The 25,191-nt window shown below is 42.2% G+C and overlaps 1 protein-coding gene across 1 annotated transcript in view; it reads left to right on the forward strand.

Annotated features, from left to right (window-relative positions):
* LOC308298950 (electrogenic sodium bicarbonate cotransporter 1-like) overlaps window positions 1-25,191 on the forward strand; it is a 101,812-nt gene that overhangs the window by 18,902 nt on the left and 57,719 nt on the right. The window contains exons 2-3 of the mRNA XM_080742648.1: window positions 2,891-2,967; window positions 10,834-11,022. Coding sequence (XP_080598774.1) covers window positions 2,891-2,967; window positions 10,834-11,022 — 266 coding nt within the window. The remainder of the gene's footprint in view (window positions 1-2,890; window positions 2,968-10,833; window positions 11,023-25,191) is intronic.

Consider the following 25,191-nt stretch of genomic DNA (forward strand, 5'->3'; position numbering starts at 1 on the left):
TGCGGATTGCTGTAATTGTGCCGCAGTAAGAGACATATAGAGTGTTGGAGTGGCAGGTCCAAATGAAAGAGAATTGAGTATTCTTTGTCGTGCTGCTACACACAGTGGTGGGTCAGCTGCTACACACAGTGCTACACACAGTGGTGGGTCAGCTGCTACACACAGTGGTGGGTCGCTGAATAGAGCTGATTATCAGGCTTGTGTTTCATGGCAACCTAACATTGACCTTACAGGTCATAACGTTGCCCAGGGGCGTCGCACCTAATGCTGGGCCCTGGGTACTTTAACTATTGAAAAACAGCAGATCTACAAGCTCACAGCGCGGCACCGAGTGCCACGCTGCAAGCTTGTAGAGCTGCTATTTTTGAAACGTCGTGAAAATTTGTGCATTTTTCAAAAAATTAACATAGGTTTTAATTTTTTTTGAAAAACCTATGTCTCTATGTCTGTGGTGCTCAAACTTTTTCATGTGATGATACGTATTTGGCCACGGACCCCCATGTCAAAATATTTAGTTCCAGGGACCCCCAGAAACAAATGTTCGCCTAAAAATGCATAATATTCAAAGATTTGCACACATTTTCACGACGGTTCAAAAAAATAGCAGATCTACAAGCTCACAGCTGTGAGCTTGTATATCTGCTATTTTTCAATTGCTAAAGTATAAAATAATGAAGGCCCCTCAGGCTCCACCTTGGGCCCTGGTAACTCAGTCCCACTTTCCCCCCCCTTGTGACGCCCCTGGTGCTGGGCCACATATGTCCTAAAAGAACATAGTCTCAGTGATTGGCATCTAGTAAATAAATGATGTGTTATCTAAAGCGGCAGTCTTTTCATGTCCTGTCCGAGTCTCCCACGCAAGCCGCACCAACATTTTACTGCTATTTGAATCCGTTCAGAACTTAAGTTAGGACTACACGTGTTCTGAGAGCCCTCATCATCAGTTTTTTTTAACGTTTGGAGACGGAAAAAGTTCTCAATTTCTTTAGTAAAAGTATCAATACTGCAATGTAGAAATACGCTGTTACAAGTAAAAGTATGGGTATTCTAAATTTACTTGAGTAAAAGTGCAAAGGTATTGGTACCAAATGTAGAAAGTACTCATTATGCAGAATTCCACAAGTTTTCAAATGGTTAAAACTCTTTTGAAAATAGCAGATCTACAAGCTCACAATGCATTGTGAGCTAGTAGATCGGCTATTTTGAAATGGGCAAGATAAATCGTCCATTATAAAATGATAGGAACGATTTTAATTACTGCTCAATTTAACACTACGTTCACTACTTACTTTCTGGGATTGTGCGATAAAAAAATTAATACTGTACCTCAATACTCACAAATCCAAATACCTACATAGCTATGATTGAATATGTCTATGGTTTCACACTTGTTTTTAAAATTTTTAAGTGTAGCAAGTAGCAACAGTAAAAACAGCACATTATAGGTAATCAGTGCTCTTATTTTACATTCCACAGACCAGAAGACAGAGCGCGCTGGCCTCGTTCAGGTGTTTAGACAGATATCTTGTGTTGTGTTTATAGACGGTTGCGTCCCACTCTCAAATGAGCACTTGCCCGGTCGGGCAACTTGAAAGCAAACTTCACCTGCCCGAATGTTTTATTTACTTGCCTGGGGCAGGTGGGCAAGCCTTAGTGTCAATGCCTGAGTCAGGGACCCGTTGCGACTGCATTCAACTCCGAGTAAGGTGTGAGCCCTTGACCTCCACATGAAAGGCGTGTGCTCTCCTACATTCTCAGTGTATCAATATACATTTCTACAGCAGTGGTTCTCAACCTGTGGGTCGGGACCCCCAGGGGCTCCCCAACTTATTTTGGGGGGTCCCCAGATGATTACCTTAATTGTTTTCTCACTCAACAGTAAACAAACCAACAAAGTTTAAGTGTATAGACTGGGTATCTTCACATTTTGTGTGACAATTTAACATGACAATTTAAAAGTGTCAATTTAACGTTTTAATACCTCTAAAATATTTTCTTTTTAACATTGGCCAAATTGTCAAATATTAGTGGCAGAAATTTTGAAAATAGCCGATCTACATGCTCACAACGCCTTGCGTTGCGAGGCGTTGTGAGCTTCACAATAGAACCGTTATACAAAATGTTATGCCTCAACTCTGGTCAAGTGGTCAACTCGTCAGGGTGGGGGTGTCCCCAGTTAACTCTTTTACTGCTTCGGACGTTCCCGTTCGCCCCGATTTTGACCCTAGCTCGTTGCCAATACGAACGCTCGTTCATTTACTTACTTTTGATGACTGTAGGCTGATAACTGGTCGCGCCGCCGTGTTCAGTAAAAACATCTGCCGTAACGCTGCTCTAAAATTTCCACCGCACGTAAACAATAATGGAGTCCCAAATCACTTCCTTTCTGTTTTCTGTGGATCTGATCTAGCAATGCATTTCTATGCTCTGAATGGTCGGCAAGCGGAGCGGCCCAATTCACATTCATTCTTTGCATAAGGCTGCCCTCTGCCGCAAGCTTGGCTAAAGTACACATATAATAGGTCCAATGGGAAAAAAATCGCAAAGGTAAGCTGCTTTTTGCTGGCACCAGCCCCAATAAATAAATAATAAATCTGACAGTAGAACTGTTAAAATATGATTATTTTGGAGGTCGCGGCCTGAAAGGGTTGAGAACCACTGTTCTACAGTACTCGCAAACACCACCACTACACTAATTTCTGACGTTGATCATTATCAAGGTGACGAAAACGGAACGACAGAAAGCTGAACCAAAGTTAATAACGTGTGTTTGATTAACATCAAACATTGACCAAGTTCCTTTTATACAGTAGGCTACCGTTTCCCACAGTGCTAGTGAGTTTGAGGGCTGGGTTCCACATTGATTTCTTCCTTTTTTTTTATCTTTCAGAGGGGCGGAGGATGATCCCGTTCTGGACAGGGGAGCGGCCTTCGTCAAACACGTCTGTGATGAAGAGGAGGTTGAAGGTGAGACGAGAGATTATACGGACATGTAGTTTTCTAGGGCAAGGGTCTTCAACAGGGGGTCCGGTGACCCCTAGGCGGTCCTCAGAGTCACTACAGGAGGTCCTCCAAATCTTTGTGAGAAAGAAATTAGATCTCCCTTTTAAGCCTGATTCTTAACCAGATTCTGAGAACTTAAGCCAAAAATAGCAGATCTACAAGCTCACAACGCCTCGCGCTGCGAGGCGTTGTGAGCTTGTAGATCGGCTATTTTCGGCAAAGAGGTTTGGTGTAGAGGGGTGAATCTGAAAACACAAATTTACATGAATCCAAAATACACTGATGATTGTGCTGTCAAACAATGAAACGATATGGAATCTATGATAAGGTTGTGGGGATCCCTGCTTCATCTCTCTCTCAACTAAGGGGTCCTTGGCCTGAAGACGTTGAAGACCCCTGCTCTAGGATTTTGTTCCTGATATGTGGTGCATCAAAACTGAATGTTGCTTCTCCGCATTTAGTTGCGATTCTGGGGACGGAAAGCAGACATTTGCATTTGTGAGCTGACAGGTCTGGATCAGGCACGTGCACACATAGACATCAAATGGCCCTTTTATCCTGTGTAAAAAGACCATGAATGCATTTTTTTACTATGGTGAAAGAAATACAAATGCCCCCCTTTCCATGCCATACCTGAAGGCAGCATTCAATAGAATTGCCTTGTCCAAACTCTCCTGAACTTGAACGCAGCATCTTATGTTGAAAGAATTGCCCTCTTTGTGTAGAAATCAATGCCGTTACGCCACATCTCCAGCATTGGCTAGATTATGCTTAGTTTGATTGATTGAAGACTTTATTAGAAGTGTGCATAGGAAAAGGTACAGTTCCATGAGAAAAAATTACCTCAACCCATACAGTTTCAAGAGAACTGTGGTGTAGGTCTGGGTGGGGGATACAATTGACATCATTGTGTACATACATGCAAACGCATCCTCCCTTCCTGTTTCTATCATTCCTGATTGTAGTTGACATTTTCAATGTTGGCATCTGTAAACGAGTCATCAAGTTTAGTTTCAGAGAAGGTTAAAATCTTTACCTTGCCAGAGTGAAACATTCCCTTAATTTGCTCCAGTTTGGGATATAAACTATTGATATTTAAATGCAATAGGTGGAGACCTGGTTTCTCAAAGATGCTGTTCATGTTTGTCGTGTCGAGGAAGTCAGGAGTGGGGGAGGATAAACCTTTGTCCTTGGTGGAGATCACACTTTCCCTTGGTGGTGACAAAACATTACAGTTCATTACAGTTCAGTGTGGGATCAAGCACCGAAAATGGCCGACCTCCAAGCTCACAATGCGTCACGGCGCGTTGTGAGCTTGGAGGTCTGCTATTTTTGATATTTTCACCAAAAGGCCCTTTTAGAAATTTCAGCCCCTGCCTTACAAACATTCTCTGCACGTCCCTGGTCTGGATGGATCATGATATCGCCACAAGATCAGAATTGGCCCAAAGCCACTCAATGCTTATACAACCAGCAGCAGTATTTTGATGTAGGGAGCTGGTGTCGTCTAATTGACTTTTTGGACCTTTTACAGTAGTAGTCGGGGTCAGTTTCGTTACATTTGTTTATTCTCAGTGTTACAGTAGTCTAGTCTGTTCATGTAATCATTCTGTTTTATTTCTGACTCCTCAAGCTAAACATTAAACATCATGTGTGTCTAGTCTCCTCCTCTCCTCTCTTCTCACAATCTGTCAATATTCAGAGCACATGTTACCATGGCTACATGGCAGATGTCCTCCTTCAGTTGCTTAATCCCATAATATTCCCATAATACTATTAAGTATCTGAGTTGGTTCAATGTAATGTTATCTTCCCACTAATATCAGGATAGAGTTAGACAGATTAAAGTCCAAGACGTACAACACAGGAGAGCATTGTAATCCGGCCCGACGCTGCTGGCGGCCAGCTATCACATGCAGCATGGATATACAGTATATTTGAGATTAGAGTTCTCAACGGGCATGAAAATGAAGGCCCAGCCCTAACTGGGCCGGCCCGAGGCCCGGCCTAGACCTACTAGTAAGCATACATTTTAGTCCCTACCCGGCCCGAAATCGTTGGGTCGGGTATGGTCGAGTTTGGGAAGAATTCAGTCATTTGCAAATCCCGCCCCATTCTGCCCTGTTACTATGGTGGTACATTTGACCCTGGGCAGATTGTTTTTATAGTGGCAGTGAATGGGGGGAGAGGGTATTTTCATTGCCTCATTATTGCAATTTAAAGTACCAAAGGAAAAACATCTAGGTGATATTAATAAAAAGGGAAGACAAAGGTACAGTAGTTAGATTGCAAAACAGGGGGTTTCCCCGAAAATATATGTTTTAATTTGTTTAATCCCAGTGGGACAGAATCACCATTGCAGCTTCTTTTATAGTGGAAGTGGATGGGATTTTATTTTTCATAGCCTCATTACAGCTATATAAAGTACCAAAAAAACACATCTACGTGATATTAATAAAAAGGGAAGAAAAAGGTACAGTAATTACATAGCAAAACAGTAGTTTTCCCCCAAAAATATATGTTTTAATTAGTTTAATCCTCTGGATCAGAGAGAGAATAGAAATAGAAAGAGAAAGCGCAGTGCATCTTGGGTAGGAAGATGACAGCCAGATTATAGTTCTCCTCACATAATAGGCTGGCTTTCGTAATTCTGCCCATTTAAAATATATGTACCCAATCGTAACTCTTAGTGATAAGGTCCATGTGAACTAGTTTGTTGAAGCTTATTCATTATGATGAGCGAGATCGCTATCACCTCGCGCGGCCGTACTGCGCGAACGCCGTGCTCCGCAGAGCGGACCATTGTTGAAAGCCTGAAGCAACATTCTCCACTGCACAAACTCCACCCCTGATAGCAAAAAGTGAATGGTTTTTGGAGCTGTGTGAAGCACAGGCTCCCTATACGTGGCCGTGTGGGTCTGTCTGTCTGTGTCTGTCTGTCTGTGTGTGTGTGTGTGTATGTAGCCTGAACTTCCTAAACTTCGGCACGCCACTAGTCCCACAGTTTTGCCACCACACACTCGCGCCATATGTCAAATCGACCGGCTTACTCGGGAATCGTGGGCTATTACTTTTCTAAGAGAAAGGTTCTATAGTTTAATTGATATTAATTTATTAGTGAATTAATTTTCCCCATTGACTTATAATGGGAATTGCAAAAACTCACATTCAATTATTTGTCTCTCGCAAACCATAGGGGCTAGAGTTTCAAGACTTGGAGAGGAGGTTCATAATGATTTCAAGGATTAAATAAAAAATAATTGTGTCATTTGGCCGCATGGTGGCGCCATAACACCCCACTTTACGTTTTGGCCTGTAACTCTTGAACCGTAGGTCGGAAAATTAAAATTATTTTTTCCCTGGATTCCTTGGGTCATGACGCATCTCCCCATATAGGCCACGCCCATTTGCGCCATGATAGATTTTCCGCCATCTTGAATTTTCTCCAAAACACACTTTTTGCTCCTTTTCCTACATATTTTCTTCAAATGTCACAAAAAACGGTACACATGATCCACACACACACACACACACACACACACACACACACACACACACAGCTCCACTTCACACGGGTGTGATTTTTCTGGTTGGCCAGTCAGGGAGTCTCAGGGACCAATCAGAAGGCTGACAAACGGTGAAAACTCTTATCACCGTAAAAGTAATAAAATAATTCAAAAATATATTTTCTTTTTTCATTGAGCTCAAGGCCCTACCCGGCCCGACTAATTAGCATACATTTTAGGCCCTACCCTACCCTAATGTCGGGTTCAGGTATGGTCGGGTTCGGGCAGAATTTGAGAACTCTTAGATATATTGTGCATGCAGTTTGTTATGGCATTTACATGCTGTCAGTGTAGGGCAGGCTACTTAAAAATAGTTTGTAAGCTACTGGTTAACTCTCTGTAAAAAGTAACTGAGCTTTATCCTATATAAACCTTCAAGTAGCTAGCTAGCTTCAAGTAGCTAGCTAGCTTTGACTGTGTAAAAGCCACAAATGAATAGACGTTCCTCTTTGTTGTGATGAACAAACTGTACTTAAAACTCTGTTGTGTGTTTTATGTTTGTGCCACTCACAATGTAGTTATTTTTCTTGTGTCAAGCTACCCAGCTACACGGTGTGGAAGAAAAAGGATAAACTACATAGAGATACATCATTGTGAGAGCAGTGAAGCTACTCACAAGCTACTGAGAAATGTAGTTAAGCTGGTAGCAGCTACTAGTGGTGCGTGGAGGGTGTCCATCTATTTTTGTCTAGGTCAATAACTGACCACGTTTTTTGAGCCAATTACAAATAAATCTTCTAATCTGTGTCTGAGGCTAGTGTTGCTAGATTTTGTGAGGGAAACCAGGTCTATGAAAATGAGCCCAAAAGCAGTCACTATATTATAAGACACATAAGCACTTCAAATTGTTTTATATTCATAGCCTATCCACAAGTTTCCCAACAAGCTTACTGGTAAAAGGGTGTGTGTTAACACATCAGCTGATTCAAATCACTAAACAAGCACAATTTGACCACCATGCAGGTGGTCAGAATTAAACTGCTTAGAGGAACAGGAAGTGATACCCAACTTTCACGCGAGGGCTCATGGGACACAGGAAACCCGTGGATATGCATCGGCTATTTGAACACTTTGAAAGCTTTGTATCTGCTCATTTCACATAGAGGAGAAGCTATCAAAGGTTTATTTCTGTTGTATTATGAAACCTATTATTCTGCAATGTCAAACTCAAAAGGACGCAACCCACAACTACCAATATTTATAAGCCAGCTAAGCCCAAGGTCACTTATAATAAGCAGATATGGCAACACCATAAAGCTTCAGTCTTCTCTCTCTATCCTTCTCTCCGTCTTTCGCTGTCTTCCCCCCCCCCCCTCTTTCTATCCAAAAATTACTTCCTTTTGTCATTTCCTGTATGGGCTGCTGTACAAGACATTGTTAGTATTTATTTCAATTAAAAGGGTTTCTGTACAGCTGACAACAAATTTCCTCTTGCCTGAACTTTAGGAAATTACCTGGAACATTGGCAGAATACAATAGAAAAGTAGCTAATCAGGTTTTGATTTAGATTTGTTTTAACCTACACAGTACAGTAAAATCCTCTTTGTTAATTTGTCCATTTGAAACTCTGTGAATGTAACTTTTTCCTCCCTTCTTGTTTACATTATTTTACACAATGTCAGTGTTTGTTCAGTAGCAGGGGTCTCTCCAGCTCTTTACCAAACAACAAATTGCCTATATCTTTAGGTTCAGAATACCACTTTCATCCATTCACACAGAATACGTGATAAACAAATGAAATTGGAAATGATGAAACATTTGAACATTTGCTAAAAACTCAAATTTGCTCATGGGTGTCCCTCCCTGGAACAAAATATTTGAAGATGGGGGTCCGTGGCCAAATACATATACTTTTGGGGGTCCTTGAGTACCACTGATATAGAAACACAAGTTTTCCAGAAAACTGTAGACATTTATAGAATCGTCTTAACCCATTTAGAACGTGTACACATTATTGTGTATCATTATTTTATGCTTTAACTATTGAAAAATCGAACCTGTGTGTGTGTGTGTGTGTGTGTGTGTGTGTGTGTGTGTGTGTGTGTGTGTGTGTGTGTGTGTGTGTGTGTGTGTGTGTGTGTGTGTGTGTGTGTGTGTGTGTGTGTGTGTGTGTGTGTGTGTGTGTGTGTGTGTGTGTGTGTGTGTGTGTGTGTGTGTAAAACAGCGCCCCTCCCTTAACATGTGTGGTCATAAAAGTACAGGCTTGAGGCTACATACAGACAGACCCACATACATACCTACACACACGGCCACGTATAGGGAGCTTGTGTTCCACACAGCTCCAAAAATAGCAGATATACAAGCTCACCGAGTGCCACGCTGCGAGCTTGTAGATCTGCTATTTTTGAAAAATTGTGACAATTTGAATTTTGACCCGATTATAAGTGTCTTTTGAATCCTTCGAAGGTTTTTTGAAAAACCTGTTTCTATGTCAGCAATCTGGCCAGCCATCGTCAAAGAAAAGGTCCTTTTCACTTGAATGGAGCTCAGTTAGTCTGTTCTTGAGAGACTACTATGTCAGTGGTTCTCAAACCTTTTCATGTGAAGGACCCCCAAAATGATATGCATTTGGCCACGGACCCGCATCTCAAAATACTTAGTTCCAGGGACCCCCCAGAAGCAAAACTTGAGTTACAAACGTTCGCTTTAAATGTTCAAAGATTTGCACACATTTTTCAAAATTGGCAGATCTACAAGCTCGCATCGCGGCACTCGGTGCTGCGCTGTGAGCTTGTATATGTGCTATATCAACACCAAATCTCTTCATTGAAAAAAGCCTGTCACGATGATAGCCCGGGGCGACGTGTTGTGACAGAATATTTATGGTGAATAAATAGCCCCAGACTAGGGTTCAAGTGGTGAATAATAAACTGTTTGTTTTTAACCAAAACAAATATCACTTATAGTGGATTACAATTATTCATATCAAGGACCCCCAGATTGATATGTATTTGGCCTCAGACCCCCCGCTGTGAGCTTCTGACAGCTGCTATTTTTGTACATTTAGAAAAAAATCTGGAAAGCATGAGAACTGCCGATTTTAGAAGGCATTTGTATAATCTGCCTCAGGTCTTAATTAATGGGTTAACTACTTTTGCTGGGGACCACGTGGACCAACCTCCTCAATGACCCCCCCTGGGGGTCCCCGGACCCCACTTTGACCTCACCTCTGGGACAACCAGATCTTATTTTATTGTTGTTTGGGACACGATCAACACAATCCTAGATGAGTCTCATTTGACTGTAAAAGCCACAAATGGATGAAACAAACTGTACTTAAAACTCTATGACCAGTTATTGCATATGACCAGTTATTGCATGCTGAAATACTAAAATATCTAAAAACACAGATTGAACACAAAAAATAATAAATTTAAGATCTTGTTGTCCAGAGGTGAACTGGGCCTTTAACGACAGCACCTTTTTAAACACTCAGGAATGTGCTGTGTAGTAATGCAAACTGTAGTGCACACACACACACACACACACACACACACACACACACACACACACACACACACACACACACACACACACACACACACACACACACACACACACACACACACACACACACAGACTCTGACGAGCACGGTTGACGTTTGTTGTCATCCAGGATCGAGTTCCCTCCGCTGATGACTGACAACACTCAACTGTCTTGTACATTTCTTCAACATGCTGATGCCAGTGGATTACCGGCAATGCAGAGGGGATTAATGTCATTTCCTTGTGGTTAACATGCAATCTGACCTCCATTCCTTACGTCAGGCATCTTCAACAGGGGGTTCGGGACCCCTAGGAGGTCCTCAGAGTTACCACAGGGGGTCCTCCAAATCTTTGAGTGATATATATATTTTTTTTATATTAACCACTTGAACCCTAGCATCCATATTCAGAGAACTTTAGCCAAAAATAGCAGATCTACACGCTCACAACACCTTGCGCTGCGAGGCGTTGTGAGCTTGTAGATCGGCTATTTTCGGCAAAGAGGTTTGGTGTAGAGGTGAAAAAGAGCAGACTAAGTACAGAGTGAAAGGTCAAGTTTATTAAGTGTTGACGGTTCAAGTGGATAATATCTGAAAACACAAATTGACATAAATCCAAAATACACTGATGATTGTGCTGTCAAACAATGAAACTATATGGAATCTATGAACGGGTTGTGGGGGTCCCTGCTTCATCCCTCTCTCAACTAAGGGGTCCTTGGCCTGAAAACGTTGAACCCTAACCCTGCCTTACGTTGTTGTTGCTCGCTGTGTCGCAGGTCACCACACGGTCTACATCGGCGTGCACGTTCCCAAGAGCTACCAGCGCAGGAGACGGCACCGCCGCAGGTCCAGCCACAAGGAGAGGAGGGAGAGGGGGACGGAGCACAGCGGCGAGGACGCGGACAAGACGTCAGACGCCGACAACGCGGATGAGACGGTGCTCAACATCCCCACCCAGCCGCTCAGTGAGTGTCGATGACGTTCTGTCACTAACCATCAGTTGGGATCAGTTTTAACGATCCCCTCTGGAGGGCTGTCACGATTATGTCATTTTACATGACGATTAATTGTCCCTCAAATAATTGATTAGTAATTTTAATTGTGTTTTTGTCGTTGACAATTACATTTCTGTTTGGCTTTTAGGCTTTGAAGTTGCACATGGCAGATATGACACATAACCTAAATATACAAAGAAATGACTGACATATTTGACAACTTTATACTTTAAAAAGAACATTGATAGTGGAAATAATTTGCGATTAGACGATTATGTAATAATTGGCCCAAACCATTCCATTTTAAACTCTTGAGAGTTATGATGGTCCTTGAAATTAAGAAGTCCACATCTCTGAGTGGCTCCCCCACTTCTACTAACTAACTAAGTGGCTGTCATCATTTTTGCACAGGCAAATAAGGTGTATACCTCTGCCGAAACTGTAGTCTCAGAAGCTCAAAGTAAACATTAAAAAGCACTCAGAGAAATGATTAGCCAAGAGTATTTGACCTGTATTTGATTACATTCACCCATTTACACACATTACACTGATGGCAGAGGAAACCATGCAAGGCACCAACCAGCACACCAGGAGTAATTAGGGGTTCAGAGTCTTGCTCAAGGACACTGCAACACTGGGGTAGCCCGGGATCGAACTGAAAACCATCCGGCCACTCTACCCCTGAGCCACTGGACAGTTTAGGCAACTAGAACAGAGCTTTGAAATGTACTTGACAGCATCCAACAGGCTATAGTGGGTTGGCTTACCAAAAGTATCGAAGCGGATAAAAGCACCAAACCTTTTTTGAGGCTTCTTTATGACCTGAAAAAAAATCTGCTTTAAGTAGGATGTGAGGGGTCAATGAAGAACTTTAGCCCAATGAAAAACTTTCATTGGGCTAGAAATGGCCCCACAAAACGATGGTTTAGTCATCATTTTTCAGTTTTTTGGGTGTTTTGGGGGGCCATTTCTTGCCCAAGTGAAGTTTTTTGTGCAAAACAAAAGCTTGCAATGGATTCAGAATCATGACAAACCCCTAGTTAGACCCCTCACATCCTACTTAAAGCAGATTTTCTTTTTCTGGGTATTTTCCTCCTGTATAGAAAGTCGATGGGAGCCCAACTTGATATGGATAATTCTATGGGTAAACTTCAAAATAAAGTTTGGTACCCAAGGCTAAAATCCATCGTTAGGTCCTAAAGAAGCCTCAAAAAAAGTTTAGCGCTTTTATCCGCTTCGTTTCGATAATGTCAAAAACCAGGGTTAAGCAACCACACTACTACCAGTCTTTACCAAAGGCAGTCGGCTCCAGCATGATGTTGTTATACTGGTTACTGGTTAACATAGTTACACACACACACACACAGCTAATAAAGTATCTGACAAGATGTAAGAGTGAAGCTGAAAGCATGTTTGTGTCCTGAGGACGTTGGCAGCAATGGAGTTGAAGTTAAGGTGAGAGCTACAGTTTAAACCAGGGCTCTCAAATTACCATGGAAGAACCACCAGACCTGTGCACTACTACTGTACTTCGTTTCCAAAGGACAAACAGATGACTTGACATTTTTACAACTGAAGTGCTGACATGTAAACAACAAACAAAGGCTTGTAATACAGAGCTAGAACACAAGATTCCCTGGAAAAGAAGCCTGGTCACAAGTCAGTAAGACATGTGGACAGCAGGCGTATAAGCATGTAGCCATAAAGATAATTGAAATGGTGTTTTAATCGCAAGCATAGTGAGCGTCTTTGAATTTGCAAGGGGTCCAATTAATATGGGGCATATACTTTTATAACATTATGCTTCATGGTGCATATCGTCGTTGTCTGGTGGAAACCTCGTATCTCCAAGTTTCAAATTTGTACGTTCTTTGGCAAAGTAAAGCCCTGCTTCATCATACAAGGCCATCGCACAAAAGTAGTGAAAACAGCAGATCTACAAGCACACAACGCCTCGCGGTGCGAGGCGTTGTGTGCTTGTAGATCGGCTGTTTTCACTAGTTTAAATCATTTTTAAAATGATAAATTACAAATGAAATGTTTTGGACATACAAGGTTTTCTTCGGACAACGACGATATACATCGCTAGTTGTTTTACGTGACCTCTGACTGATTTCCATCGAGGCGGTCACATCGGCAGATCCTTTCCGCCTCTAATCGATGTCCTTATAACTAGCACCGTGCAAATTTCCGTAACTCACGTGTCTGCAATACAAATATGGCAACACTCGTGTCAATATGTACACACACTGCTATCGTTGCAGCTCATCCATAACTGCCAACAACACACTCTAGGATTCCAGATTCAAATGCTGGAACAATGCGAAACATAAGAACGTTGAGTGGAACCTTATGCACTTAAACATTCCAGTTCAGTGTTAATTTGCAAAGTGTACAAACGGAACAAAATGGACGCACAAGGGTCCATTTCGTCATTGTCGGGTGAAAACCTTGTATGTCCAAAACCGCCGATCTACAAGCACACAACGCCTTGCACCGCGAAGCGTTGTGTGCTTGTAGATCAGTCGTTTTCACTACTTTTGTGCGACGACCTTGTAGGATGAAGCAGGGCTTTACTTTGCGGAAGAACGTACACATTTGAAACTTGGAGATACAAGGTTTCCACCCGACAACGACGATTTGTTACTGTGTACATACTGTACTTTGTCTAAGCTATAGCTTGCTCTTCGCAGCAATCTCGCACCACACACAAACAAACTTTGTCATCCGTCCGTATCTCTACGGGCCGTCTGCGTTGTAAACACTCATGTATGGATGATTGAGAGGGCAAGAAGACAAGCATTACAAGAGTCTCTTCAAAGACAAACTGTACTCTCTGTATGAGCAAGAAATCACCATGCCCAGTAATGACCAGTACTGGTATGGTGCCTCTGTATAGTGCCTTTCATCCGAAGCTCTTCACTATGTCCACTTCATTCTCTCTTTCTCTCTCACACACACACACACACACACACACACACACACACACACACACACACACACACACACACACACACACACACACATTCATACACCAGTAGTACAAAGCATTAGGGATTGGACGATATGAAAATGTCATGTCACAAATATTGTGACCAAAATAATATTGATTTACGATATTACCGCGATAATCAAAATATCCCCAACATCCTATTATCCTGGGGCGAAACATTTGCCAAAAGATATCAGTATATCTACAAGCTCACAACGCGTCGCTTTTGCCACGCGTTGTAAGCTTGTAGATCGGCTATTTTACAGGTCCGTTTTACCAATTATAGAGGCTTTAAGAGTTTAAGTGGTACCAGCTATGCAGCTCGGCAAATAAAAGGTGAATTCATCCCCGTGCATGACAGAGGATATTTTCACGATAAATTTAAATCTCCACAATTCGATTGTCGTGAGTGTTTTTTTATAACGATAAATGATAATGGTGATCCCTACAAGGCATCAACCTGCTCATCGGGTGGTGCTCAGTGTCTTGTTCAAGGACACTTGGGAACGCAGCCAGGAGCATGTGGGGATCGAGCCAGGAACCAAACCTCCACTCCCCCCTAGAGCAGGGGGTCCGGGACCCCTAGGGGGTCCTCAGAGTTACTACAGGGGGTCTTTCCAAAACTGAGTGATTAACCTTTTTTTCCCCTTTTTTATATTAACTACTTGAATACTAGTGTCCATATTCTGAGAACTTTGGCCAAAAATAGCAGATCTGCAAGCCCATAACGTGTAGAACGGCTATTTCCGGCAAAGAGGTTTGGTGTAGACAGGGAAAAGAGCAGACTAAGACGTGTAGATCGGGTATTTCCACTGTTTTTGAAAATCTTTGAAAATATATGAACATTTTTCAACATCTCTCTCGGTCGTCCTCAGACAAGCTTCCATCGGAGTCTCCAATCTTTACGGTTCTCCATACACCCGGCCAGCTCCGAAGAGCTGAAACGATTATGATTATGGCAAAATAATTGCGAGTACATCAAATAAATGCGACTATGTCAAATAAATGCGATTCGACGATTATGTAATAATTGTAACAGGCCTATTCCCTGTTAACTGGTTAGCACTGCTGGTACAAAATGATAACGAGGGACAGCCGTAGCTGAGCTGTTTGAAGCGTCCATCTGGAGATCGGGAAGGTCGCCGGCCTCGACCCCTTCGGCTCAGTGTGTGTTTAAGTGTCTTTGGAGGAAAGACACTTAACCCCTGACACCTCCAAACCCTGTGCACTCATCTGACCCATCTGAGCAGCCAGGGACGTGCTGGGCCCCTGATTCAGCCTGGGAAAAAGAGTCGGAGAAGCCCTCATTGCGTGCTATAGAGAGAGATCTCCCTCTATAGCGCTGCTGCTACTAAGATTTGCCATTTCAGATCATAACAAGTGACAAGCCAGTGGGCCAATTACTGTACATGAGTTATATTTTGTCGTTGCCGGGTGGAAACTTGTATGTCCAAAACCGTTTGTTTTGTATTTATCATTTTAAAAATGATTTAAACGGCCTTGTATGATGAAGCAGGGCTTTGCTTTGCGAAAAAATGTATACATTTGAAACTTGGAGATACAAGGTTTCTGCCCGACAGTGACACTTTACTTTGTTAGCCGCCCAACCCCCAAAATGGAACGAAGGCCGACATTATTTTTTTATTTTTCCTAATGGCCGGCCTGGACCGGCCGTTCGGGAGTTGTCCCGCTTTTCCCAATGGCCAGCACGTCCCTGTGAGTAGCCCTCCACTGGGTTAAACACTTAGAGGTAATTACCCCTCCCCCACCTAGGTCCAGTAAACTTGGCACGGTGGCTCGGGTGTTGGCACTTGGCAGTGGTGGAAAAAGTAAAAGTATCAATACTGCTATGTATACACATTCTAGACTATGTTACAAGTAAAGTCCGAAACGCTAAATGTACTTGAGTAAAAGTACAAAAGTATTGGCATCAAAATCTACTTAAAGTACCAAATACTTTATACAGAATGCACCAGTTTTCAAATGTATACATATCGTTTGAACATGACTGATCTTGTAGATCGGCTATTTTCAAATGTCAAATGTATATACTGTAAGTATATATATCTACAAAGTAACTAGTAACTAAAGTTTTCATATAATTGTAGTCGAGTACTCAAGTAAAGTACAAATACCTCAATATTGTACTTAATTACAGTACATGTACTTATTTACTTTACACGACTGGTGGTCAGTGCTGTTTAGCCTCACAGCAACGAGGTCCCGCCTGGTGGTGTCTTTCTGTTGACATGTGGACTGGAGTCTACATGTTCTCACTGTGTTCATATGATGTTCCTCCTACACCAAAAGGCATGTTGGGCAGTGTTAATTTTGTTGACGAAAAATGTTATATCGAATACCTTTGTTTCCCCTGATGAAAACTAAATAAAAACGAAGCTATGATAGCGAAAATGAATTAGACTTCTGACAATTTCGTCAACAAATAAAAACTAGACTAAAATGTTAGGTTAAGTTTCTGTAGGTAGGGGTCTAGTGGAGAGGAGATCCAGTAGGAAAAAAAAGGAATTCTATGTTTGGTTGCACTCAGATCTCAGCTCTGAAAATAGCTATCTACAAGCTCGCAACGCTTCGCATCGCGAAAGGCTGTCCACTTCTCCTAATAGTTAAGATGGGTCATGTGTGTTATAAAGTTGGCCTACTTAACGATTTTTGATTTAGGCATTTAATCCAAAACTATCGGGGAACCCTGATTATGTGCAGTCCAGGACATGGATGTAATGAATTGACCATGACAATTAGGGCTCAACAATGGTGACCAGTCGGACAAACTAAATGATGTGAAAGCCCTTCGTAACAACTGCCATAGGCTATGAATTGTATTGCATAATGTAGCAAATTAGAAGGTTATGAAAGTTTTGATACCTGAAAAGCACATGATAACGTAGGCAGAGTCAGACACACACAGACACATACACTAGACAGCGGAAAATACTTTTTCCGCTGTTTTGCCTCCGGCTGAATCGCCTTAATCCTGTTGATTCTTGCCAGCCCTGTGAGTCTGCCCACTTGGCTTGTCGGTAACGACAACAAAGACCTGGGTTTTCATAGATAACACCCGTGAGACTTCCAAGAGGTGAACGGTGTTGTGTACACCGTTGGTGTGCCGTCACAATCATGCGTCATCACGTCCCAACGAGTTAGACGGCCAGCTTGACCCACCGTGTTGAAGGGTGAAGCCTGGTGTTGTGTCTTGGTCCACTGATAAATCCCTTGGTGACTAATCTGCACTGCAATGTCTGCTATAGTAACCGTCTATCATAGACGGGTACAACAGATTGCCCTCATCAGCACATCCAAACGTTGAGACACACACACATGCCTTGAAGCTGGGGTTAGGACCTGCGCACCAGGGAATGGCTGCCCACTTCTCCTAATAGTTTGGATGGGTCATGTGTAGGGTTGGAGCCCTAAACAAGGGTAGCTCGATAACCAGATAACAGATTTATTGAGTACCCGGTAAGCTTTGGGCTTATCAAGCTTGTTATCGAGCATAGCGGCCCATGATGTTCATATCGTCCCGTCCCTACTGGGGGTTCCTGATGATGCATGTCCTGAAGGTCTGTGCCTGTGGCATACATGGGCAACTGGAGGCCCGGAGGTCATATGTGGCCCCCACCTTGACTTGTTGCGGCCTGCAGGTTAATATCGGAATACTGATATATTATTGATTTCAGCTGTTACAATTCCAAACATGAATAATTCCGTCAGCCTATATTAGTAGCTTAATGACTAGTATAGTAGTATTAAAAAGTATTTTTTTATGTCCATCGTATTTGTATTTAGGTTCATGAAGTTAACATGAGTATATAACTAAATGCATTTGGAATTGGATCAAAATGTTACATTTCAGGATTCCAATAAAAAAATAAAAAACATAATTCAGGATTCCAATTCAAAAGAGGCAAAAAACTGCGATGCGTTTTGAGCTTGTAGATCTGCTATTTTTGCTTCTTTTGTATGAGATATGACAAAGTAGGACGTACAAATATGCAATGTGGCCCTCTGGAGTGAAGGTAGAATGGTCTATGGATAGTCCTGAAGGTAGAGTCCTGAAGATCGTCTGTCCCGTCTCGTCCCGTCCTGTTGTCCTGCGTTGGGTGTGTCTAGTGTCCTACATGCATATCCTTGTGTTGAGTAGAGTGCTGTCGGAGATGCTGCATCTGGCTGCTCTCTGAGGATGCCGTGTCCTTTATACCGTCGGCTAAGGTGCTCGTCTCCTCTCGGCGATGTCACGATAAGTCAGGCATGTCCGAATGTGGAGCCGTGGCAGACGTAGACGCGTCCCGTCAGCACCATATATATGCACTCCATGACCTGGATTATCTTTAAAACCAGACGAATCTGCCAATGCCAAAACACAATGTCTAGCCATGCCAGGCTAGACATGGATGCGATGACCATGACAGTTGGGGTTCAACAACGGTGGCCTGTCAGACAAACTAGATGACGTGAAAGCCCTTGGCAACAACTGCCATAGGCTTATGAACTGTAATGTAGCAAATTGGAAGATTAGAAGATTATGGAAGTGTTTGATGTGTGAAAAAAGCACATGATGATAACTTGTCAGGTGCGTGCACACACACACACACACACACACACACACACACACACACACACACACACACACACACACACACACACACTTTCAGTCTTTTCCGCTGTTTTGCCCTCTGGCTCAATCGCCTTAATCCTGTTGATTCTTGCCAGCCCTGTGAGTCTGCCCACTTGGCTTGTCGGTAACGACAACAAAGACCTGGGTTTTCATAGATAACACTCGTCGTGAGACTTCCAAGAGGTGAACGGTGTCGTGGTGTACACCGCGGCGTGCCGTCACAAACATGTTAAAAGTTCAGGGCCTACGAGTCAAGACGGCCAGTTTAGCAAAAGGACAAGAGACCCGCCGTCGCCGTGTTGAAGGGTGAGCCAGGTGTTGTGTCTTGGTCCATTGATAAATCTCTCTGTGACTAAGCTGCACTGCGATGTCTGCCATCCTGTATATCATGGAAGAGTACGACAGATTGCCGTCATCTGTGCAGCCAAGATCCATACCAGTGTTTTCCCTGACGTTTGTGATTCTCAATTTATTTTATTTGAATGACCACCAATTTGATATGCATTTTTCATTTAGTTAAGTCAAGTCAAATGTATTTATATTGCATATATACATTTAAAAACAACAGCAGTTGACCCAAAGTGCTTTACAGAGACAAAAACAAGTAGACCTTGACAAAGCAATTATACAGGCATATAACATAGTTGGAAAATAAACCAAACCAATACAAACAAAATGATAACCAAACATAACCTCAAACTACTGTATGTTTAAAGCAATGGTTAAAAAGGTGGGTCTTCAATTTGGATTTCAATAGTGGGGCTAACCTTTATGTGGAGAGGGATATTATTCCAATGTATAGGTGCAGTTACGGAGAAAGCCTGATCACCTTTCGTTATGAGGTTTGAAGTGGGAACTGAAATTAGTTTCTGGGTGGATGATCTAAGTAACCTGGTGGCAGGGGGATAATTTATCAGATCGGAGATGTAAGAGGGGGGCTAGCCTAGCCCGTTGAGAGCTTTTAAAACAAAGAGCAAGTTTTAAACTCAATTCTAAATTTGACTGGCGACCAGTGCAGTTGTACCAGCGCAGGGGTAATATGTTGCAGTTTCCTTGTTCCAGTAATGAGTCTGGCAGCAGCATTTTGTGCTATTTGTAAACCGGAGATGGTGGACTGGGGCAGCCCCAGATATAGAGAATTACAGTAAGCCAAACAAGTGGTGATAAAAGCATGGGTTACATGGGTTTCAATTTGGCTATGGTTAAACTGATAAAAACTGCCCTAAAGGTGGTTGCACACTGCTGCGTTTTTCGTTGCGAAAAGCGTTTTTCAGGGCAAGGAGAGAGAGAGAGAGATAGAGAGAGCAAGGGACAGAGTGGTGCGCGAAACGGGCGGCAGTGTGCAAACGTGACTGACATAACGTGAGGTTGATTTTTTTACTTGCGTTCTCCGAAATTCAGTCCGATATTCGGCCTGAAAAACGCAGCAGTGTGCAACCACCTTTAGGCTGCCCTTAAAAGACCTGGAACACATAATTACTTAACCATTATAACACCCTGGACAGATTTTAAGTTGCTTGATTCAGTATTTAGATATTTGATATTCGTTTTATCAGACACATTCAGGAATCAGACCATTCCTATACAAACCCATTGTAACTTCAAACTCCATTTTAACTGATAAAGTCATTGAAAACACCATTCTTTTTTCTGTTTACTCGTACTACCCTCCTAATACGTGAGCTGGCTGTTTTAACTTTTTTCATTTATTTTTTTCATTTATTTTCTCTTATTTTTTTATTGTATTACATTTTTTTCCATTTTCCCAAAAAAGTATTTAAAAAAAAAATGAAAAAAAGAAAGAAAAAAAACCTGCCAGCACACGTATTAGGGGGACAGTATGAGTCACCAGAAAAAAAGCTGGTTGTTTTTTATGAATCTATCAATAGAGTTTGAAGTTACAATGGGTTTTTTATAGGAACTAGTCCTTACCCGTTCAAAGATATGAGCTCTGAAATGATGTGCAGTGTGTGGATTATGGGATGTGCACTGTGCACACAGTATATGAGGGATGGAAAGTAACTGGTGCTTGCATGATAATATGTAGGCGCATCAATGTAAGAAATACCCGTTTCGTTTAATGGCTACAGAGATACTGTGTACCGATCTGCATGATTTTTGGACAAAATCTGTAACGGGGCCAGACAACAGACAACATATCAAATATCTTAAAGGGGTCCTGCCACGCCCCAAAATTATAATAGTATGATACAGTAGGATACAGTAGGTCACGTGGTCTTTTTTAAAACGGTCTGAAATCTCTGAATCAAATGATCCCATCCCCCGTAGCGCAGCCCCCTCCACTCGGAGGAGTAGAGAGACAGACAGGAGACAGCCTGGTCAGCAGATATGGGATTTATGGCTATTTGAAGTGAGCTGGATCTCTGAAATTGAGTACTTTTCCCACCACTGTTCATTAGAAAGGAACGGCTCCCTACTGTGAACCGAATCATATCGTTCATTTCAAAGAGCCGTTCAAAAGACTTGATTCGTTCGCGAACGTCACATCTATACTGGCCAGCCGCACGCATTTCGAGGATGAGTTCGAGCGCAGCTGCCCAACTCAGTGAAAACATCGTGTTTTCCATTTCCATGAATAAACATAAACAAGCATATTCCCATGAACAATGGGGAAGTAACAACCAGTAACCACCGGAAATATAATTTTTATAGCCACAGATTTATATATAAATGTGTGTCTTTAGCTGGTTAGCTTTAGTGCTAGCCCAGCTAGCTAGCCCTGTGGGAGCATAGAAGTTGTGAGGGCTGTGACTGTGAGAGCGAGCCTGCGGGCGATGGGAAGAAAATGTACATTGTGCAGACATACAGTAAGTAACAGTCAATTAATTAATTTGATTGGCTTATCGTGCATTCCCACAATGACATCAAACAAATATTAACTTGTTTTTAATATAATTTCTTAAGGTGACAGTAACCCTTAAGGTGGCATAACCCCTTTAATATTGAATAAAGCGAATTAAAAACTGTCCAGGGTGTTCACAAAGGCCTGTTTAGACGGTAAAATGACCAAGTTATTTTGAAAGTGGAATATTCCTTAACCCATTTAGGCCTATAATTATTGAATGCTTTAACCAGTGAAAAATAGCAGATATACAAGCTCACAGCGCAGCACCGAGTGCCGCGCTGCAAGCTTGTAGATCTGCTATTTTTGAAAAAGTCGTGAAAATGTGTGCAAATCTTTGAATATATGTATTTTCAAAGCGAACGTTTGTAACTCAAATTTTGCTTGGGGGGGGGGGGGGGGTCCGTGGCCAAATAAATATCATTTTGGGGGGTCCTTCACATGAAAAGGTTTGAGAACCACTGACGTAAGGTTTGAGAACCACTGACATAGTAGTCTCTCAAGAACAGACCAACTGAGCTCCATTTAAGTGAGCCAGATTGCTGACATATAGAAACCTAGGTTTTTCAAAAAATCTTAGAAGGATTCAAAAGACACTTATAGAATCGGGTCAAAATTCTAATTTTCACGATTTTTCAAAAATGGCAGATCTACAAGCGCTGCGAGCTTGTATATCTGCTGTTTTTCAATAGTTAAAGCATAAAATAATGATACACAATAATATGTACCCGTTCTAAATGGGTTTAAGCAAGTTGACTCCTGGTACTCCCCGAGTCCCAGTGGTTAGTTAATAGCAGTAGTTATCAGGGTGTTCTTTTTTTTAAAGTGTTCCACTCTAAAGTAAGCGCTGGCTCATGCCGTGGCCAGGATTAGAAGCTCCTGTCGTGTCAAGGTGTCATTGTAGGAGTCCCAACAGCAGAGATATTAGAGGAAAGTCTCACAAATAGCACCAGGTGCTTTGCAGCAGCTTAACGTCCCAGTTTGTGACATCATCACCAACCTCGGGATTGCACAACTCCATTCACTGTCCTCAAAGGTCTTAAAGGCAGGGCTGCTGATAAGGGACAACCTCACATATTTACATAGTGTACTAGGTCATATCTACAGACCACGACATCAGTTGCTTTACAAGCTATCAAAAGAAAATGTACTTAAAATGATAATGGGTCTGTGTATCAAGAATCATGACATCACGAGTAGAGGAAGTTAGTTGTACTGATACTGTATTGACTGTACTTGGTATAGACTCATACAAAACAGAAAAAAGTACAAATACTACGGCACCACCTCTTTAAAAGAATATTGCTCTCACGATTTTCATTTTGACCTCATTTAGACCAGTGGGTCCCAAACTAGTGAAAATAGCAGATCTACAAGCGCACAACGCAGCACGTTGCGAGCTTGTAGATCGTCTATTTTCACAACTTTATTATTATAATATTTTATGTATGTGGGTGTTTGGTCCGTGACCCACAAATGGGTCCCAACCCGCTGTTTGGGACCCATCTCTGCGTACCCCTAGGGGTACGCAGAGAAATTGGAAAATAGAAAAATGTATATGTTTAATGATACAACATTGACAAATGTATCTGAATGTGCTGCTCTGTAAAGCTTTTAGGTAAGTAAGATGTTTTACTGTTACTGAATAGAAAACAGGCTACCGGTATTTACTTTTACATATTGAGATAAAAACTGGACTTTTGATGTCAGTATTTTCTAGTCAAAATGTTGTTTAAAGGGGGTACTTGGATTAATTATGATCAGGAAAAGGGGTACTGAAGCCCAAAACGCTTGAGAACTGAGAACCACTGATTTAGACCATGACTGAGTTGGAATACACAGGCTTCAATTAGATTTCTCATACTGAAGGTCTGTTGTGTGTGTGTGCGCGAGACCGCGAGTCTGGGAGCCGCCGTTCCACCCCACCTGTGATCGTGTAGTAAAAAAAGCACTTCCAAGTGCCAGCCAGGTCAACATAACTTCTTGGAAGGAAGTAACAAGCTTCCTGCATATTGGCAGTCATTGCAGTTCATTCTCGTGACGAGAGAAGGGTGTGTTATCAAACGTCTTTTCCTCCCAACGTTTCCGTTTCGTGTTTTACAGGGCGATCGTGGTAGATTGGAATAACAGATAGGTTTGCTGGAGGGGTGGAGAGGGGGGGGGGGGGGCGTAGCAGGTGAAGGTACACAGTACACACCTTGTAACCTTGTTGAGAAAGGTGCCAATAGTACCAGAGTACAGGTAAAAGTGATCATTCGGCTGCTGATCCACAGTACTTGTCCTTGAAGCTTAATGTTTTCTGTGCAGATGATCAGATCTACTTTGACAACGTTTTTTTGTTTGTTGATTAATCACGTATATTTGTATACAGTATATTGTCACTGCTGGGCAGAAACCTCGTATCTCCAAGTTTCAAATGTGTGCGTTTTAAGCTAAGCCCTACCCTGCTTCATCATACAAGGCCGTGGCACAAAACGAGTGAAAACAGCAGATCTACAAACACACAGTGCTTGTAGATCGGCTGATTTCACTAGTTTATTTTATTTTTTTAATGATAAATACAAAACGAACGCTTTTGGACATACAAGGTTTCCACCTGACAACGACGATATATAACCCACACGTGCGCGTATGTGCACAGAGAGAGAGACACACAGACATACACAGAGAGAGACACAGAGAGAGAGAGAGAGAGAGAGAGAGAGAGAGACACCTACAGACCTGTACATTCTGGGATTATCAGTAATATTACTGTGGGCGGCAGCGGCTGTGGCAGATTGAGGCCGAAAAAGGACACCTTTTTGACCCTCAGGGTCGCCCACTTGAACTGCTGGGTGAAGCGGTTAAAAGCAATTTCCCCTCCTCCCCCTCATGGGACCAGAGCATACTCCCTTTCCTCTGTCTATAACCATGATTAAACATCACGTATCGTTGTTGTCGGGTGGAAACCTTGTATTACCCAGGGGGCAAACCAGCCTTTTTTTAGGAAACCTGCATTTGCCCCGACATAAAAGGTTGTCCACCAGAAATATTATCTATGACCCAGTAGGATCACAACCTATATGGACAACCCGGTCAATTTGTTCGGAAAAGTTCCAATATGGCCGCCTCAATATTAGCCCCTATTAGTTTTAATGGGGGGTGAATAGGGAAGAAATTTAAACTGAGGGATATTTCCACGAAACTTCACAGGTTGATCAATGGTATACATATGAACATTTTTTGTATTGCAAGTTTCCATGAAATCCAATATGGCCGCCATAACATGGCCTCCATAATATAAGCGCCCAGAAAATAGATTTGGCTCTAACTTCTGAACCAGATGAGCTAGAAATGCAAACTTGGTGTCTATTTCATGGTGTCTGACCATGGGAGACTCAATGGAATAGCTAATTTTATTATTGGGTGTGTCTGGACCTTTATTGTGCATATTTGCAAGATGGTGGACTCCCAAAATAGAGCTTTAACATAATTTCTACCATGATTGTTGACTGCTTTTGCAAATACAAGCAATATGAATCCATTTGCTAAGATTTATGGCACAGAAGGGACTTATACCTGTATTATTCTTGAGTTTGCATGTTGTCAAAATGGCTGTAAACGAGATATTATATGTCCTGTCCGATTCTACTGTATGTAGTTGTAGCAATG

The sequence above is a fragment of the Nannobrachium achirus genome, assembly GCF_963921795.1.
Source record: "Nannobrachium achirus genome assembly, chromosome: 15".
NCBI classification, from domain to species: domain Eukaryota; kingdom Metazoa; phylum Chordata; class Actinopteri; order Myctophiformes; family Myctophidae; genus Nannobrachium; species Nannobrachium achirus.